General features: G+C 56.7%; 6 protein-coding genes across 6 annotated transcripts; 4 read left to right on the top strand and 2 right to left on the bottom strand.

Moving 5' to 3' along the window:
• Positions 1–161: 161 nt before the first annotated feature.
• Positions 162–2,429, top strand: B0I36DRAFT_333377 (alkaline-phosphatase-like protein). The gene has a single exon (XM_046155212.1). It carries the CDS (start codon positions 417–419, stop codon positions 2,316–2,318), a length of 1,902 nt encoding a protein of 633 aa, XP_046007095.1. The 5' UTR covers positions 162–416; the 3' UTR covers positions 2,319–2,429.
• B0I36DRAFT_333378 (cation transport protein-domain-containing protein) lies at positions 2,424–5,811 on the bottom strand. The gene has a single exon (XM_046155213.1). The coding sequence runs from the start codon at positions 5,417–5,419 to the stop codon at positions 2,753–2,755; it is 2,667 nt and encodes an 888-aa protein (XP_046007096.1). The 5' UTR covers positions 5,420–5,811; the 3' UTR covers positions 2,424–2,752.
• Positions 5,812–9,409: 3,598 nt separating this feature from the next.
• Positions 9,410–12,237, top strand: B0I36DRAFT_393127 (uncharacterized protein). The gene has a single exon (XM_046161456.1). It carries the CDS (start codon positions 9,777–9,779, stop codon positions 11,757–11,759), a length of 1,983 nt encoding a protein of 660 aa, XP_046007097.1. The 5' UTR covers positions 9,410–9,776; the 3' UTR covers positions 11,760–12,237.
• On the bottom strand, positions 12,208–14,598 carry B0I36DRAFT_434846 (uncharacterized protein; the record flags this gene model as incomplete). The annotated part of the gene is made up of 4 exons (XM_046162730.1): positions 12,208–12,775; positions 13,153–13,259; positions 13,301–13,551; positions 14,205–14,598. 4 exons carry the CDS (start codon positions 14,596–14,598, stop codon positions 12,379–12,381), a joined length of 1,149 nt encoding a protein of 382 aa, XP_046007098.1. The 3' UTR covers positions 12,208–12,378.
• A 1,308-nt stretch (positions 14,599–15,906) lies between these two features.
• On the top strand, positions 15,907–16,512 carry B0I36DRAFT_353632 (uncharacterized protein; the record flags this gene model as incomplete). Its single annotated transcript, XM_046157231.1, has 1 exon — positions 15,907–16,512. The coding sequence occupies one exon, from the start codon at positions 15,907–15,909 to the stop codon at positions 16,510–16,512; it is 606 nt and encodes a 201-aa protein (XP_046007099.1).
• A 1,111-nt stretch (positions 16,513–17,623) lies between these two features.
• On the top strand, positions 17,624–18,022 carry B0I36DRAFT_353633 (uncharacterized protein; the record flags this gene model as incomplete). Its single annotated transcript, XM_046157232.1, has 1 exon — positions 17,624–18,022. One exon carries the CDS (start codon positions 17,624–17,626, stop codon positions 18,020–18,022), a length of 399 nt encoding a protein of 132 aa, XP_046007100.1.
• Between the last annotated feature and the right edge of the window lie 1,402 nt (positions 18,023–19,424).

Consider the following 19,424-nt stretch of genomic DNA (forward strand, 5'->3'; position numbering starts at 1 on the left):
AATCGCCGCCTAACAAGGGCGACAACCGAAGCCCGTAGTGGGGGAGGACGGCTAATTCTGGGGAAATTCCCAACTTGTTCCCCGCACGGCGCGGGAAATGTGAGGAGTACGATAGGTAGCTCTCGGCCTCAGGGCTGGTTAGACTTTCCCCACCGTGAGCAGTCAAGACTCATGCTTACTGGAACGATGTGGACGCGGATGCAGAGATGCGGTATCGCAGGCGGGGGGACCCTTTGGTTCTTAACTGTCGACCGTGCTGAGCAGTGAGGGGCGGGTGGTCTCGACTCGACTCTCGTGCCATTTTCCTCTCCGTCCTTGCTGTCAAACTAACTCTTCTTCCCCTTCCTGCTTCTCTTCTCCTGGTCACCTTATTTCCCGTGTAAGTCCACGAACGGCCCTCGTTCACGCTATTCAAGATGCCAGGCAAGCGCCCCAACTTCCTCATCTGCCTCGCCGACGACCTTGGCTTCTCGGACGTCGGCTGCTTCGGCGGCGAGATCAGCACGCCCAACATTGACAAGCTCGCGCGGGAGGGCATCCGGTTCACCGACTTCCACGCGGCGGCGGCGTGCTCGCCGTCGCGGGCCATGATCATGACGGGCACCGACCACCACATTGCCGGGCTGGGCAACCTGATCGAGTGGACAAACATCTCGGCCCAGAACGACCCCAACGGGACCATGTCGACGGCCCCGCAGCGCGGCATGCCGGGCTACGAGGGCTACCTCAACGAGCGGGTGGCCGCGCTGCCCGAGATCCTGCGCGACGCCGGCTACCACACGGTCATGGCGGGCAAGTGGCACCTCGGCCTCACGCCCGAGCGCAGCGCCAAAGCCCGCGGGTTCGAGCGCAGCTTCGCCCACCTCCCGGCCTGCAGCAACCACTACGCGTACGAGCCCCGGATGGAGGGCGAGGACCAGATCCCCGAGTTCATGACCATGAGCTACATTGCGCTGCACCAGGAGGACGGCGAGTACGTCCGCAAGCTGCCAGACGGGTGGTACTCGTCGGACGGCTACGGCGACAAGATGCTCCAGTACCTCAAGGAGTGGAAGCAAGATAAGGACGAGAGGAGCAGCAGCAGTGCAGGCGAGCAGGAGGACAGGCCATTCTTCGCGTACCTGCCCTTCACCGCACCCCACTGGCCTCTCCAGGCACCACAGGAGTACATCAGGAAGTACCGGGGCGTCTACGACGACGGGCCCGAGGCGCTGCGCCAAAGGCGCCTCCAGAACCTCAAGGACCTGGGCATGATTCCGCAGGACGTGGAGCCGCACCCCGTCGTGGCCGACGAGGTACCCGCCTGGGAGTCGCTCACGGCCGAGGAGCGCGCCAACTCGTGCCGCGCGATGGAGTGCTTCGCGGGCATGGTCGAGGCCATCGACGTCAACGTCGGCAAGGTCACGGCGTACCTCGAGGCCGTGGGCGAGCTGGACAACACCTTTGTGTGCTTCCTCAGCGACAACGGGGCCGAGGGCGCCGCGTACGAGGCCTACCCGCTCGTCAAGAGCAGCATGCTGGGCCACCTGCAAAAGTACTACAACAACCACATTGACAACCTGGGCAACGGCGACTCGTTCATCTGGTACGGCCCCCGCTGGGCGCAGGCCGCCACCGCGCCCAGCAGGCTGTACAAGGCGTATACGACCGAGGGAGGCGTGCGTGTGCCGTACGTCATGAAGCCGCCCGTCTCGTACAACCACAATAACGACAACGACGATAATAAGCAGAGGGACACGGCGACGAGCTCGAAAGACCTGGCGGGAAGCATAACCCACCAGTTCGCCACGGTCATGGACCTCGCGCCCACAATCCTCGAAATGGCCGGCGTGGCCCACCCGGCACCGACATACCAGGGCCGCGAGGTCGTCCCGATGCGCGGCAAGTCCATGGTGCCTTACCTCACCGCCGGCGAGGCCACCACGATCCACGAAAAGGACTTCATCAACGGGTGGGAGACGTGCGGCCGCGCCGCGTGCCGCAAGGGGGATTGGAAGATCGTCTTTATCCCCAAACCCAAAGGTCCGGAGAAGTGGCAGCTGTACAACCTCGCGCGGGACCCGGGAGAGGTGCACGACCTCGCGGAGCAGGAGCCCGAGCGGATGAAGGAGCTGATCAGGCTGTGGGATCAGTATGTCCTCGAGACCGGGGTTATCCCGCTCAGCCCGGAGCTGGGACAGTGGATGGCGGCGATGGAGGAGCAGATGCCCGAGAACGCCTGGATCGAGTATGAATACTGGAAGGACGGGGCGAGGGACGACCCGGAGAGGTTTACCAAGAAGATCCCCCGGTTCCAGAGGAGGGTTGCTGCTATCTGAGCGTGGATGTTGTGTTGTGTCAAGGTGGCTCGTGGTTGCCGGGGGAAAGATTCGCGAAAGAAATGCAAGTTTAGACATCAAGATGTGGAATCTGCAAGTTCTCTATGATGGCCTATGTGTTCGTTTTTGCCTATTGAAATACCCTTCTCTAACTGATCTATGTACCTGTGAACGCCGCGCTGGGACCCTTTAACTCGCTGGTTGACTGTGGCAAACCTAAACAAAGAAATTTTGAAATGACGACGAGGGAACGAAACAAAAATCGTCCTTGCCGCAATTTGAAGTTGACGGAGGGAACTAGAGGTTCTCATGACAATGAGAGAGGACCGGAAGGACAAAAGAAGGACAAAGGAAACGCTCGCTTATTAGTCAACGCAAAAGCACGCTTGCTGAAACGCCGTGTCAAAGCAGTGGAGCCACTAGTCTTGATGCTTTCAATGCCCAAATAATCCCATAATCCCCTCGCCAACACCGCCGGACAGATTACTCCTGATCTCGGCGTCATCGTCCTCGAGTTCCTCGAGCTGCTTGGCTGGCAGCTTGACCGCGCGGTCCAGCGCGACAGGCAAGCCTCTGTGCCTACCACGCAGCATCACCAAGATCATGATGATCTTGCTCCCCGTGTACATACCTCCGGTCATGCTGTACGCTTGGTCTGGTAGGCCGATGGAGATGCCAATATTGGTGTAGCCCGACACGATCTCGAAAAGGATATTGAACACGCTGAACGTAACTGGATCCTCGAGCGTATGCGCTGTCTCTATCAGCGTAACCAGGAACAACGCGAGCGCGACCCACCAAACGTCATGGCTGAGTTGGCCACGGACTTGCTGGCTGACCAGGCTTGGCGGTGCCGTAGTTGGGGCGTGGCGGTCTAGAGAGTGTACTGACGCCGGGCGAATGGAGGGCACGTTATTGAAGTCAATCGTCGCTGCGCGGCGCAGGCCTGCTGGGCGACCCTGGGAGATGGATGTCTTGGGGCCGGTGGTGTTTGTATTGGTCGTGTAGAGTAACGCTGGTGGCGATGTGGCTGCGGTGAAGGTCCGAGGGACTGAGGCGACACCAACACCCTGGAAGCCCGTCATGCGACGCTGCAGTTGGCGCCCGACAAAGGCTGTGCCACGACGTCCGACGGCGTATAATTTCTTCACGGATCGTGTCGACGGCGTGCGAGACGCCGTATCCCAATTGTTGTTTGCGGTGGTGGGAAGACCCAGCTGGTCGTCGTCATTCGGGATGACACCGTCGACGTCAAACAAGCTGCTCGATGCGGAGTGCAGTTGCTCCACCTCTGCGTGGTCACCTTCGTAGATACCCAGGGAGCGCTCCTCGTAGACATTGGTCTTGCGCATGGTGATGATGTGGGGATATGCTGCCGTGTAGAAAATGATGAGCCAGAGAACCAGCACGTCCGAGTACATGCTCGCGGGCGGGAATATGGCGTAACCTCCAGAAGGGATTGAGAAGCCTTCGAACAGGGCGTCGAAGACGCGTTGACCCAAAGGGATAGCCTCCATCATGGGATTGCCGATACTGAGGATCAGGATGAGGAACCAATCAGCCATGACAAAACCGCCAAATGTCGCAACGAACAGCCACGTGTCCCGAGATGGGAACAAGCTCGTGTACACTCGACGAGGGAATCGGAGGATGAAATCGAAGCCCTCTTTCCAGATGCCGTACTCCTCCGTCCTGTTCCACGCAAACGTCTCCATCAGCTTGGACATGATCCAGATGAGCAGGCGCATGAAGACGGGGAACGCAGCTGGACCTGCCAAGGACAAGACAGCGACGATTGTAAGCAGGAAATACGAAGACTGAAATGGCAGGAACCCGGCATCCAACAGTGTGAAGCCCGCGTTGTTGTAGGCAGAGATGGCGAGGAAGATGCCCGCCCACCACGGGTTCTGGGCATTGACGGCCGACGTGTCGACGGCGTAAACAGACATCCAGGCGCCGAGCGCGATCGCGCCAAAGACCTGCCACAGGATGAAGTAGGCCAGCACAAAGTACGACAAGAACTTGAGCGCACGATATTCTACGCCGCCGAGATACTCGCGCTTCTCCTCGGTGAGGTTGAAGAACTGGCCGTTGCGTCCGATGCTGCTCTTCTCCTCGCGGAGGAACGTCTGCACATTGAACTCTTCGACTCCTCCAGAAACCGGGAGCTTGGTCTCTCCGGAATGCGGGCGACGCCTCATTGACGAGGCGTCCTGGGGATGGGAGTGCACGTTGTAGATCGAGTGGCCTGTCGCTGCCGATAGTGGTCTCTGCCCGTTCGCGTCTAATGGGATTCTTTCGCGAATCGGCTCTAGAAACCCGACCCGGTGGCCATGCTGCAATGGACTGGTGTTGTGATTGCTCTCATCACCGCCGACAGGCACGCTCTCACTGCTCCGTATTCTGGATGGCATTTCCAGGCTCTCGAGTTGTGCGGTCGGGCTTCCGGGCGACTGCTGCGGAGCTCCAGGCGACGAGACCGGCCTCCTCGAGACTGGTCGCGTCGTGGCGTGTGGTTCCTGCTGGCCCTGCTTCTTTTGCTGTTGTTGCTGCTGCAGAACTGTGGCGTCCTTCTCCGCAGCCTCGCGGCCCTTTGCGCCACCAAACGACGACATGACCTGCAGCCCAAACATGGCGCCCGCCAGGCCGACTGCCGCGCCCGTCTTGTGCGTGCGCGTCCTGTTCTTGCGCCTGGCCCTCTCGGCGTCGACGATGGCCTCGAAGCGCTTCTCAAAGACGTGCTTGCGGTACGCAATGGTGACGTACGAGACGAGGACCTGGCTCCCGATGATCATGAGCAGGCACAGCTCGGCCTGCTGGAAGGTGGTGAGCTGGCTGACGTTGATGGTGTTGAGGCCGGACGCGGTGAGGGCGGACATGACCATGAACATGCTGTCCCACCAGCCGATGCTGTAGGGCGGGGACGACGCGCCGTAGAAGATGCCGCTGCCCACGAGGGCGGTGACGATGAAGTAGGTGTAGTGCAGCGTGATGAAGTTGACTGGCGGCAGGTACGGCCGGACGACGGCCCACCGCGCGGCGGCATTCTCGCAGAGGTCTGGGTGCGCCTCGCACCAGTCCTCCCACCACTGCGGGCGCATACTCGATGACGGTGTCGCTCCAGAGTTGTTGGGATGTGGTGGTTCCTTGTGTTGGTGGTGGTGTTGGGCGTCGTCGTCGTCTTCGTCGTCGATGTTGCTGGGTCGACACGCTCAATCGCCAATGCCGGGGATGCAGGTAGCCGTGGGTGATGATGTGTACGTGCCACAGGCAAAAAAAAAGGTCAAGAAAGGCAGACCACGGCCAGTCAGCATCAATTGCTCGCCAGCACCATCTTGACAATTGTTCCAGGAGCGAGGCCGGACCATTTGCTGGCTGAGGCACCTCAGTCTCGAGCCTGCGGAGGTCCGGACGGCACACGGGCCAGACGAATTGGCTGGCTGGCTGCCTCCTGGGCCCCTTATCGTCGTCATCCTCACAGCGCCCCTTGCAGGGCTAAGCAACGGCCGCGACATGGGACTGGTCAGGATCGCGACGGCACCATGCAACGTGCTGCTATCTGCGATAAATTTAACATTAGAGTGTCCCGGGGACCCAGGGCGGGCTTATCCGCCGCCAATTATCGCGGGCCGGGCGGGTGACTCAGGTCCACTACAGCACAACGCCAGACGATGCGCCAGCGCCCGTTGTCCACGTTGCGGTGCATGGTCAGAGTGCTAGACATGGTCAAGATCGCGGGCATCCCATGCGCGGACATGCTTGTGATTGGTGCTTGCATTCGAGTTATCGCGAAGCAATTCTTGAGCAGACGGTATGGGAAACAGCCCCAGGCTACCTCATTGAAGCTGCAGGGTAGATCCGTCAAGAGCTTGTGTGTTGTCGTCTGTTTGTTTCTTCCCCTAGCCCAATCGTACAGCCTTGCCAATCAGAGCCCAGGATCGTAAGTCAAATTTGGTGGGTGTAGGGTAGCCCAGCTGATGGCGGGACGCTCGTCAACCGCCTAAACAACAACACGACGAAGATATCACGGCAAATCTTGATGCATCTCATTTCTGATTATAAATCAAAAAAAAAAAAAAAACCCAGATAAAAATGCGCTCACTCCTGGACAAGCATCTATCTATACGGCTTGTGTTGTTTTGCACATGCAATGTTACTCCAACTTTTTATCGAATTAAAAGTAGAACTATTGAAAAACTAAGCGGTTCAACGACTGAGAACTCACGTACCACTTAAAGCATAGAATTGACTTCTGACAATCTATTCTAATTTCGACTCGGCGGAGTCAATCAACTTTCGACTTGTCCAGATTTCAGTAGGACTGATGCGAAATTTGTCATTGTCAATGTTCCACCTTCGCTATGCAGTGCCCCCCCCCAAAAAGATTACCTGACGAGTGGTCGCACGCCACCCAACACAACCAAGACTTTTGTTGGCGCACATGTCTCTTCGCGCTGGCGCGAAGAGACAAGCGTTTACGGCAACAAGACGGCTTCCCTTGTTGTGCGCACATGTTCAACGACTTTTACACCCGGTACAGAGGCGCTCCACACAGAATCCACGTCAAACGAAGCTTCAGCAAGCAACGAGAAAAAGTATCTCGTTCGCATGCAAGCTCATACACGTCACTTGCGGAGCAGAAAAGGCATGGATGCAAGAGCATCGGCAGGTTGCATACATATGATTGGGCAGGATTCGTTCTTGACTCAGGCAGCTACGTGGGCACTCATGTCATAAAGAGCAACGCCAAGGAAATGTCCCTGTGTGCCTTCTCTGGACACGGAAACACGGTTTCGACATGGGAAGCCGATTTCCAGGCATGAAGAACTCTGGCAAAGGGGGTTTGGCAGGAATTTCGTGTCGTCCAACTTTTCCTCAGCCGCCATGGAGCTCACAATTGGACACGCGTTGGCTCGCATTATTTCCTGATGAAACACTGAAGATTGGATCACCGCTCATGCACCAGCAGCAGCGACTCGCTGAATCTGCATATCTAAATGTAGTATCAAGGCACGGCATGTCGGTGGCTACTTGCCAGTTGCATAGCAGGAGGCGTGGCAGATAGGGAGGTGCATCATGCCTCAAACGAGACACGCTGAAATTCAGGAAGGGCAGTCCTGGCTTCGATTGGAGCACTATGGCCTGTTGTTCAAGCGATGGAAGCGGCACGACAATATGTGCGCATGAGAACGACCGTGGCTGTGCTTGATCGACACCAGGACAAACAGGAGGGAAGCAAGGCCCTGTCCCGTTCTAGGCGCAGGTTGTGTGATGCCCCCGGGGCTGGCAGCCGACGCTGAGGATGTCTGCTCGCTATGACATCGGAAAATATCGATGGGACATCCTTGCACTCGGGAAGCTTTCCATGAGTAGATGGCTGTCTGGGCTTGGTGATTGGCTGCTGCGCAAGGGGTATGAAACGACCAGATTCTCCGGGGCGGCAGCTTCATCTGTGCTCTGTGGGTGGCTAGAACTTACTTTTCAAGAAGCTTATTCCACAAGGATCTGACCCTGACGGACCTTTTGCGCCCCGTGGAGAGGATTTGCTGTCTGCACGGCTGTCATGTCCGCCGGATCTGCAGCCCCTGGGGACCATGTGGCGGAGTCTCTGAGCGCACAAAGAGTTTCTTGAGGACGAGCAGCGTACCCTTGAGTTGGTTTGACGGACAGGGATTGCCTGCCCACGAAGGGAAGAGTGCTGCCACGATGGAGCAATACGAGGTGCGGTAGCCCTGCCTCAGGTTGACCAGCCGGCGATTAGTGGCTGCAGATGCAGAAAGAGTTGCTTCTTGCCCCTGGCTGCGCATTGACGGCCAGGTCTAAATATGTGACATGGAAACAAATGAGCCCAGTGCGTCGAATCGATGGTGATGCAGCTAGTCGTGGAGGCGAGGCCGGGTTGGGCCTAGCTGGCGGCCCTGCACCGGATAGCGCAGCCGAGGATATTAAAAGAAACCCCACACTGCGGCCGTCAAGGTGGCGGGGCCTGCTCAGGTAGCGATCACGAGCCTGAATCTGTCTGTCTGAGCGCGCCATGTCGGATGTTGGAAGCGGAAAAGGTTGAGGCGGCGGGCTGGTCTCTGTGCCTGGATGCCGTCTTGGGAGTGTTTTCTCCGGCCTAGGGCTGAAGATCCTGGCGATTGGCAGGTGCCGGAAGTTGAGCCCCTGCCGCCGCCCTTGGATGTTGGCGCAAGAAACAGCCGTGGGATGATCTGGCAGCCGTGAGGACTTTGTGACGTGTCGAAAGACAGGCGAGATTGGAGTGCCGAGCTCGAGCGGTGGGCTTTGCTGCAGGTCTGTAATTACGTTATGGCAAGCGCATCCGCTGCTGCCAGTTGCACGGTTTCAGGTTGCGGAGGCCCAATCTGCAGAAGGTGTGCATGGCCCCACTGTTGGTGCCTGCAGGGACCCCGGCCTGCCAGCCGCATCGCGCCATCCGGATCTGCAACAACGACAGCAGCAACAACAACCACCAACCACACCCACCCATCGTCAACTCGTCAATCACCCCAAGCCCAGATCAAGACAGCACGCAAGTCACTTTGGCCGCTCTCAAGGTCTGCTCCGCGTGTTTCGTGCAAGAAATTGCAAGTCCCCGAATCATCCACAGAAACCATGCCTTGATCGAGTGACGGGCTCGGCTGCGGCGGCCTTGTCGTCTCGCTGTGGCCTTGAAGACCTTCCAGAAGCTGTCAACACCCCCGGGGCCACTGCGAGTACGGATACGGCAATAGACATCTGCACTAGGCTGCATCGAGGCACTTATCCTTGCTCTTCAACAACACTAGGTGGGCGAGCCTCCTCCCTTCGGCCAGAGCCGCCCCACGCGTCAAAGCGGCGCCTAGGTAGAGCCAACAGCGCCAGTGCGTCCTGCCTGATCGTCCTGAGGGCCAGATCCACCAGAGCTTGATGGTGCCCTCGCCATCTCGGCCGCTCTGCCGGTGGTTGTTTCGAAACACTGCGTTGCTGCTCACAGCCCCCTTTCACGCCTTTCACGCCTGGCCCTGCGGTTGCTTTTCCGTGCTAGGGCCTCTTCTCGATGTTTAGCTCCGGACCTGGCGGCAGCATGGAGCGAGCTCGTGCGCCAGTGACTGCAAATCCTCACGGCCGGGGCCCATCCGCCCTCCTGCCAACGCTGGCCGTCGTGTAGATATATAACGCGGCCCTCGAAGTTCTCATCCGACGATTCCAGTCTTTGTTTCACCAGCACATCTCTCTCTCTCTCTCATCTCTCATCTCGTCTTTCTACTTTCCTCGACTGCAGGTCGTTCGTTTCGCCAGCAAAGCCTCTCGCTATCGCTACCAAACCCTTAATCACATTCTCACTGTCGTTACGTTGATCGTCACACAATCGTTCTCATCCGAAAACATATCACTCTTACGAAACCTTTACGGTCCTACCTCTATTACAAATCTCTCAATAACTCAACAACAACAACAACAACAACAACATTCAAAATGAAGGCCCAGACTGCTGCTCTCATCCTTGCCTACGTCGCGGCCGTTGACGCTGCCGCGGTCGTTCAGAACAAGCGCACTTTCGGCCTCATCAACGGCGGCCTCGGTGGTGGTGCCTCTGGCGGTGTCGAGGCCGGGGCTGGAGTTGGCCTGGGCGTGGGATTGGGCGGGGGAGCTGCTGGAGGTGTCGGGCTCGGGGCTGGTGCTGGAGTCGGTGGAGGAGTGTCTGGTGGCATCTCGGGCGGCATCGGCGGGGGAGCTTCTGGTGGCGTCTCGGGCGGCATCGGCGGGGGAGCTTCTGGTGGCATCTCGGGCGGCATCGGCGGGGGAGCTTCTGGCGGCATCTCGGGTGGCGTCCACGGAGGAGCAGGGCTCGGGGCCGGAGTTGGGCTGGGGGCCGGAGGAGGTGTCGGCGGAGGAGTCTCAGTCAACCTCGGTGGCTTGGTGGATGCCATTGGCCACATTGGCGCACAGCTTGGGGTATGTGCAGGTCTGATCCTCGATCTTCACGCGGGAGTCGATGTTTCACTTGCCCTTAACGCGCTGGTGGAGCTTATCGGTTCCATCCATGGCGCCATCGGGGTCATTGGAGGCGTTCACCTCGACCTGGCAGCCCTCATCAGCCTCAACGCAGTCATCCTCCCACTTCAGGGACTTACGGCGGGCCTTATTGCCAACATTAAGGGCAAGCTGGAGATCATTGCCGGCCTTGGAGCCTGTGGGCTGTACGCTCAAGTCGGGGCGGACCTCGAGGCCGCGGCAGGGCTGCTCCTGAAGGCCCTCGTCGGGGCCACGGCTGGCCTGGATGTGGATGTATCGGTTCCGCTTCTGGGAAGTATAAGCCTCAGTGGCGACGTGGCCGTGGATGGGATCCTTAAGGTACTCGCGGGTTTGGGGACCAATTTCCAGCTCGGAGTTGGCCTTTTCCACGACCAGTGCCACAACGCAGGCGGCGTCACACCGACATACACCCTCCCCTCCATTCCTCAGGAAACTTCAATTAATTCGCCCATCGGTTCAAACCCCCCGCCTTCCGGTGGCGAGGGCGGTTCCGCGCCGCCGAATGTTACTGCTCCTCCGAGCGGCAGCCCCACAGATGCACCTGGTGGCAGCCCTCCTGCTGGTGGCAACAACGGTGGCGGCAACGGCTATCCTGGAGACCAGACCTCTCCTGTCTCGCCTGCGCCCGTCGAGACCAGTATCAATTCGCCGGTTGGTGGCAACCCTCCTCCCGGTGGCGAGGGCTCTGGCTCAGGCGAGGGATCTGGTGAGGGTGAAGGATCCGGCGAGGGTGAATATCCCACCGGCGGGCATGGCGATGCCACTGATTCTCCAGTTCCCATTCAGACTTCAATCAATTCCCCAGTCGGTGGCAACTCTCCCCCGGCTGGCGAGGGCGAGGGGTCTGGATATCCCACTGGGGGTGCGGTTGGTGGCGGCGGACAGACGGCCACTGCCACTGCCACAGCGACTGCCACAATTATCAATGGCTCCGCCACGCTGCCTGTTGAAGGAGTCCCTTCAGCCACGGCCACGTCCGTCCCCGTGGAGGGCGGATCTGAGGGATATCCAACCCTCCCAGCCGGCGGGGCTGTTCCGACACTGCCAGTCGAGGGCGTTTCCTCGACTCTTCCCGTCCAAGGTGGCAGTGAGGGCAGCTATCCCACAATGCCTGCTGCTGGTGGCTCGTTCGTCACGGTCCCTGTTGGCGGCGAAGCCTCTGTCCCTGTCATCGGCGCGTCATCCACTCTGGCCGTGATTGGCTCATCGACCCTCTACACGACAATCACTCCTCCTGCTGGCGGCGCTGGCTCGTACCCGACTGTCTGCGTCGGTGCTTCCTGCAGCAGCGCCTCCCACACCAGCAAGGCTGTCATTACTCCCTCGGCCATCCCGATCGCCGGTGCTCGCTCCCTCAACGCCTTCTCGGCCGCCGTCGCCGCGGCTGCTGGTATGGCCGCTGCCGCTTTCATGCTCATCTAAAGTAGAGTCAGCACGGCTCACTTTCGGCCAAGCATGACTGTTTGCGAAGCCGGGGCGCAACAAAAAAGGTTACAGGGAGCTTGCAAGGCGTTCTTTCATCACGATTCATCGCGTTTTTTTCCTATTACTGGCAGTCCTTTCCCCGGCGATCGAAATCTATGGCTGTATCGCGGGAAGGCCGTTCCTAATAATCACACACACTCCTTATTTCCCGAGCGAGCGAAGAAGGTCTTTGCGACTTCTCTCCGCGGCGCGGCGCTGGGCCGCCGCCTTGGTTGGTCGGGATTTGATAACCCCTTCCTGCCACGCTCATGTGTCACTCACGCGCAGTCACGAAATGTATTTCTACTTGTTATGTGCTGTAACAAAGTAGAATGGCAACCTATCTGTATTCCTTTTGGTATATATCTTTGAGAGAGAGAAATCAGAAGAGATAAGATGAAGAAACTTGGAAGAATGAAAAGTGACATGTGTTTGCTGACTCTTGTGTGTTTTGTGAAGCTGGAGGAGTCTACACATGGAGTTGGATGATTGATGAGTGGATGTGCTTGGGTTGTGGCTGTGTTGCCCACTGGATCCTGTGACACATTGGCGCTCGCTGCAGGGAGAAGAATTGCCACTATACACCTCTAAGCCTCTGAACCCCTGAACCTCTGAATCTCTGAATCTCTGAATCTCTGAATCTCTGAATCTCTTTGGGCCGCCGACAGCAGCGGTGCCAGGCATACTGCCTGCAATTCCAGGCAACAAGCTGACTGGCTTCCGTGAAACGAGCGGCTTCCGTGAAACGAGCGGCTTCCGTGAAACGAGCGGCTTCCGTGAAACGAGCGGCTTCCGTGAAACGAGCGGCTTCCGTGAAACGAGCGGCTTCCGTGAAACGAGCGGCTTCCGTGAACGATGATCTCCGGAGTCCAGCCAAAGAGCTTTGACAGACTTGCGGCAGCCACGGGGGTTCCATGGAGAGCGATGCATTGGTCAGGACAGCCTTGACTGTTCCCTCGTTGGGGATGGTGCTCCTCCCCAGGACAAATAGCCAGTTCCGCCAGATGTGCTTATACTTCCTCGAGCTCAACCTCCCAACTGCGCTATCTACCAAGATAACGACACGACTCTCTCGCTCGTACATGAGGAGGCAGTAGTGTGGCTCAGCCAAACGCCAGGCGGTCCGCGACAGCCTTTAGGGCAGGGAACATGGCCCGGATGTCATGAAACCATTTAAACCCCTCAAACGCAAGCAAGCAGGAGTCTATCATGGGCAACGTACGTGAAGCCCCCCGGGAGCGCCCCCACCAGCGAAAGCCGGTATGGCAGCTCTGCTAGACGATACAGACCCTGAATGCGCCGAGACGGTCTGAGACGGTCTGAGACGGATCACATAATGATCCATGGGTACCCTATGAACCTTAGCGGCGTGAGGGACGGACGCGAAGAGGTAAGCTTATAGGAGGAGCCGAGGCCGACGGAGACATAGGTTTCTGGGATGTATGAAGGGTCCGTGAGCTATGGGAGTTGAGATCTGGGGGGAGGTAGGGTGGACTTACAAAGTCGTTATTGAGGAGCCTGCCAAAACGATTCCAGACCTCGAGTGCATCCTCATATTCCCGACGAGAGTGCTCGTAGGCGCGAGCCCTGAGTTTCATGAGGTGCGAATCTAGGAGGCTGAGCTGCCCTTCGGCAGATCGTATCTTTTCCTCTCTATCCTTGACGCCTTCATAGTGCTTGGCAATACGAAGGGTAGCATATTCTGCAATAGACGGCTTGCTCACTTGCCGCTCGAGACTCTTCTTTGATCCTTATTGTTCGCCTAAGTAGAACTTATGGTGCTCTACCTCCTTCTCCGCTTCTGCACGCTTCCACTCAAAGAGGGACGGGACGCGCAATATATCTGTGCGCGGAGGGGCGGGGGCGGAAGGGGGCTGTAGAGCTGACCCCGTAGGAGCGAGAGGTGTGTGCGCCTTGTCTTCTACCGATCCAGTTGCAGGCTATGGGATGCGGGATTTGTGTTAGCACCCGGATCATGTATCTATGGATGTGCATAGAAATCCAAGAATTCTTCAGACTTCGGCGTCTTGTTCTTGTTATCGAAGACAGGGCTCCGCGGGTTGAATGCTTGGACCGCGTTGAGCTCGATTTTGGCAGTGGTGTCGCTTGGTGCACAGTTGCAAGCCGAGGGGTACACGTAGATTCTCACAATCGGCGAGGAAGAGACTGACCAAGTCGGGCATGCTCGCATGAGACGGGCTCCATCACAACACCAGGCTCATAACAGTACCAGGCTCATAACCGGTTTTTGACTGCGATAGAGCGCCTCGGGTTCGTGCCAGATGTCTAAGCACGTGGAACCATGTCAAGCGAAGGAGGGAACAGGGTGTGATGAGACTGAGTCGTGGACTCGAGGATTAGTTGGCTGTCACTCTTGTGGCGTCTTTCTCTGGACCAACTTACCGATGACGGTTGGGCTTGGATGGACCTTGTCGAGTAGTGACGAGCGACAGGCGCGTGGCCTGGTCTGAAAGTTGTCGTTGATGAAGACGGATGGGAACTGGGACTGGGACTGGGGGTTTGGGAGGACTGGCGAGCCTCTGGTAAGATGATGTGGAGGGGTGGAGAGTTGAAGGGGATTTGGGAGTAAGAGCGTTTCTGTGTTTGGGTGCTTGGTTGTTGTGTCCATCAGGAAAGACGACACGGTTCGACGGGGGCAAACCCAGGTATTTATGCCGGTCGTGGCCCTTGCCGTAGAGCTTTTCGATCTTGCTGACTCAATGGTGGCGCGCATCGTTGACTGTCCTTGTGCTTGACATTGAGCATGTGTTTCGTCACAAGGTCGTGCCGATCTCATTGTTGTCCCTTGCACTAACATTCACCCGTTCGTTGCTTGGATGTTTGTGTTTTCAAACACCATGACAGGTGCTGACTACCGGAGGAACATTTGAACGCTCGGCATAGTGCTGGAAGGTTGCAGATCTGCAGATCTCGCTCGAGCGTGAATGCGCACCAGGTGGGCATTGACTCAGGCAGAGCATGACCTGTTTGTCCCAATCTGAAGCGCAGCGCCAGCATTCATGAGTGCATGTGACTTGCGTCAGCCTATAACCATAGAAAGAGTTCATGCACATCCCGCATTCTCGGTTGGTGTTTCAAAGTGTGGACATTGAGCTTGTGGGCGGACTGGCAAGGCGCAAACTGAAGAGAACCGTAAGACTGCGTCATTGGAACTTCGGCAGTTTCGTTGTTCCGAGTCTGCGTTTGGCGGTTATAAGACTTCAGCAAACACCAGACACCACAGTGCGAGGCATCCCCCAACCGGCATGGACGTCCCTTTGTCCAGCATGGATGGAAAAATGACACGTTCTCTCTGACCTGTTTCTCTCGTCATTGCATTCTCGCTTCGATCCTTGTTCTCTCAGACTCGTGCCCTGCCGAAGTGTTGTCTCTTCTTCCCTCCGCACTGGTTGTTCCCAACAATTGTTGTCACGCACCACGTTGTCGCGCTCTGCTGCCTGCTATCCTTGACACGCCACTATTACCTTCCTTCTTGTTAACTTCCTTGATAACCTCTCTGTGGCAATGTCATCGCTGTGCAGTCCCTGTGATCTTGTAGACTTTGCACGAATATCATTGTCTCTCACCTCCAGCACGTTTCCTCGATTTCTGGTGTCTCTAGTCAACCATCCCATTCCATCCGACCAAGTACCATGGCTGGCATTCGCAAGGGCCGCAAGGCTTAGTCTGAGCATAGGGCCAAGTAGCGTTAGGAACCCGACCACCCTCGCAGGAATCCCGAGCTCGCCTCTGCCAATGATTAGGGCGACCTCCACCGAAACCCCATTTCACGAGCCCATCAACAGGAGCTCTGCCGCCGAGACGTGCTCCCAGAGTGACCTCAAACCAACAGGTATATATCACGAGTTCTCCGTTCAGGCTTGTTGTACTGATTGGATTTGTGCAGACAGCCATGACGTCTTGTAAGCGGATGATTCCGGGTCCAGTAGCGACAGCTTGATTTCGGTCCAGGCAGGTAAGTGTTTCTCAGTTTTCATGTCCAGGTAACTTGGCTTGAGCCTGCCCGCTGACTCTGCCTCATCTTCAGCTCTAGGTCTCGGCGCTCAAGAGACACTTGTCCAAAATCCCGACCATGAGAAGCGCAATGACTTCGGTCGCATCGCAGACGATACCTGTGGCATTGTCGTCCCTGTATACACCCACAGTTGACACCCCTCCTGGAGATGACCCCCGCTCGGATCTATCAAACATTCCAATTGACGCTATTGTCAGCGTTGAGGGGACCTCGGTCTTGGACTACAGCGATGAATACCGCCAATCTGTCGGAAGGGACGACTATGCGCAAGGTCCTCGTACTAGCATCCAGCTCACATTCGGAAGGTTTACGCCGGGGCGCATCTTGATCCAAGCATACCTGAAGGAAAATGAGTGCAGTCTCGTGAAGCTCGAGAACGGGGTTGTTCGTCGGAGTGAGGAGATCCTGGCCACCATAGCCATCCCGCTTTCTGCACTTGAGACCCGCCCCGTCATCGAATGGTACAACGACGTTGGGCCGATCAACGAGGCCAGCCCTGCAGCATATCACCGCATCGTAGGTCGTGTCAATTCAGGTGCTTTCACCGTCAAAATTTATGACAGAAGTTCTCGCAATGCCGACACTGTCGTCCAGCAGAATCCCCTCGCGTCCGAGCGCTCTGAGCTGTACGAGATCGATTTCTTCATCTCTAATGAGCAATTCTTACTCAAGTAGTTCCTCACCGACCTGTGTACTCGGTTTTCCCGGGGCGTTGGCGACTCCATTCTCGACCCCCTATTCGTCAGAAACCCCAATGCTCTTTCCGTCTCGCTCGAGAGCTTCATCGAAATTGACGATCTCGACATCAAGCGCTCAGAACCTGTTGTACGCACTTTCAACTCCAACAAGCACGCAGTCGCCTGCCGGGCATACCCAACAGCACACACTTCAACAGCAAACGACAGGCAAACGCGGCAACGACGGCCCTGCGACCCTAGCGACAAGGCAAAGAGGCGTCGCTTTGCGCCCGGCGCATCACGCAGTCTTGTTGACGCTCCCACGTCATGACAGACTGAGCTTGGGGACGTCATCTCTTCGGCGACATCGGACAGCCTCACAAAGTGCCTTCACTTGCACGGTTCCTCTCCACTCTCCTCTGCCTGCCACAAATCAACGCACAGCCGGCGACCGAGGTCGCTCAGGGTACTTCAATCCGCACCACCACTGAGGATCTCTTCCTTGCTGGTTGCCTCTCCATGGACATCCACGAGTACAGCTGCACTATCCACACTGCAGAAGAGTCCGCAATCAGCCCTCCTGCATCCACGCTTTGGCACTGACACGCCCCTCCAACACTGCTTGCTCTAGTCCTCTGTTTTGGCTGGTCCATCCTTCTGGCCTGAAGGACGCGGGTGGCAGTCACGTAATCGTGATAAGCCAGATCTCGAACAGCTATCGATCGACACATGCCCAAACAGCCGCGATCAAGAGAAGTCAGGCTAGTCCGCTTTGCAAGAACTGAAACAAGTCCCCATCAAGTCCGCATTGGTTGCAGGTGAACCACACACAAGAGCAGCGCACCGTTGCCGAGGCTTCCAGCAAGCAGCAATCCCACTCAAGGTCATGAAGCCTATGCTTCGCAATTTGCTCCTTATTCACGAGGTTTAGCTCATCCGACAAGCCCAAGGTCAAGAAGCACTTTACTGAGTGCTCGTATAGATCCGGGATACCGAAGTCAGCGCTCCATACGAACCACGGCACGCTCAATACTTTCGGCGACGCCAACGGTTCCGCCAGCGGGACGGACAGCTCCAGGCGCACAACGGACATTGGCGGGTAGCACCCAATGGTTCACGTGACCATGAACGATCCTGCTGGGAGCAAGTCATTCCCAAAGTACGAGGATGTCATCGAGGCCTTTAACGTGATTATGAGTCACAGTCCCCCAGGCAACTCCGAAATCGCATCGATTGGTTGGAGTTGCTTCTTCCCTATCGATGAGCCAATGCTCCAGATCGAAAGAGGAGAACTGAGCTGGAATGAAGCCATCAGAGGTCATCTCCAGTCTCCTCGACCAGCAACTGGCCATTTGCTGCTCAATGCGAATGTCAGTTACGAAGTGCTCCGCCCCAACGGCCCGGCGTTCAACCTGTTCACTCAAGCGGCTTTATACAACATGCACACCTTACACAAGAACATGCCCAAGCTTTGGACTCGCCGTTGTCAGCGAAATTGTCCTTGGTAGCCGCCGTGCTGTTGAGTAGAGGATATTTGTTGTAAAGCGGGATTAGCAGAGCGTATCTTCTCCGAGGGGAAGGTTCGGTAGATGTCGAGCAGAAATTTGAGAAGGTGTAAGGGAGAAAAAGAGCAGGGCATCGCCATCAAGTTGCAAAGGAAGTCTGACGACATGGGGTAAAGTTCACATCCAAAGTATGGTCTTGCTATGCAGCCATCCACTGCCAATATTGATCATTGCAGTCGAAGCAGTTGCAAGCTCGGCCAGATTAGAGCTGTGGAGCGGGTTTGTGCTAGAGAATCGCGAGGGAGTGAGTGTGGCTGAGGACTGCTCCAGAGGTCGAAGCTAAACGGCGAGGGCGCTTGTCGGTGTTCGGACCGCCTATGGAGAGATACTGGTCCATCAGCCTTCTCCTGGCGAAGATAGCTCTGGAGATAGTCTGCACCGTCCGAGTGGCCAACATCATCACCCCACACGAGGCCATGCTTCAACCAAATCGTACCAAAGTAGCACTGGCCGGAATGCTGCGACATCTGGTCTTAATCTGAGTGTTTCAGGAACTTTAATTGATTTGAAAGTCATGCCCAAACATCTAACGGTGTCGCTTCGCTCTTGCATAAGACACGTCAACTGACTATGCCGCTTGGATGCTCTCCAGCTATCACTGCTGGCGCCATACTTGCAACACTGAAGCTGAAATGCGAGAGCAATTCGGTTAAGGAATCCCTATCGGAAGCTGCGGAAAGACGGCTAGGCAAATTATACAGTCTTCCGGGCTTGCAGTGTCAACACCATTGCGAAACGATGCTACGATCATATCCCGACAGTTGGCACAACCATCCAGTGCAAAAGAGGAATCAGCAGGGCATCTCGTTGCACAAATAAAAGAATACAGTTCGCGATGAGAATTGTTTGCCGTAGCGTTCTCACAGTTGTACTGCACCCATGATGAAGAGGCAGAGCCAGCAGAGTCTTGATTGGCGGGATGACAGGAGGTGGACATAGATTTGGAAAACTCCATGTTCGGTAGAGCAGAGTGGTTAGCGAGGGATCATTGTCCATATAGATCCGCGGCGTCTCCCATTCTGCACTACTGCACATGCCGAAGGAGACACATAGTCCCCAAGAACGCACACTTAACAGGTCAGGTGTAACGGCATCGAACGAGACACCGAGCGCAAGAAGGGGTTTTCTGTGACAAGTGTGTAAACGAGTTGAATTACCATGGAATCATGTCGTACAGTCTTTTACCAAGGCAAACTCCAAGCAAGCCGAACATACGGCACAGCAGTCATGAAAATCTCGGCTGCTACGCCTGTTCAGTTGCTGCCGTTGACACACGACACTTATGGTTGAGTGCATGTGGAATATTAGGGGCTCAAAGGCGCTTAAGTCGGTCACGCTACGGCTG

This window comes from Microdochium trichocladiopsis (genome assembly GCF_020744255.1).
Source record: "Microdochium trichocladiopsis strain MPI-CAGE-CH-0230 chromosome Unknown B0I36scaffold_10, whole genome shotgun sequence".
NCBI classification, from domain to species: Eukaryota; Fungi; Ascomycota; class Sordariomycetes; order Xylariales; family Microdochiaceae; genus Microdochium; species Microdochium trichocladiopsis.

Excerpts from the sequence above, each read along its gene's own strand:
- B0I36DRAFT_333377 (XM_046155212.1), top strand. The coding sequence starts at position 417 with ATGCCAGGCAAGCGCCCCAACTTCCTCATCTGCCTCGCCGACGACCTT.
- B0I36DRAFT_333378 (XM_046155213.1), bottom strand. The coding sequence starts at position 5,419 with ATGCGCCCGCAGTGGTGGGAGGACTGGTGCGAGGCGCACCCAGACCTC.
- B0I36DRAFT_393127 (XM_046161456.1), top strand. The coding sequence starts at position 9,777 with ATGAAGGCCCAGACTGCTGCTCTCATCCTTGCCTACGTCGCGGCCGTT.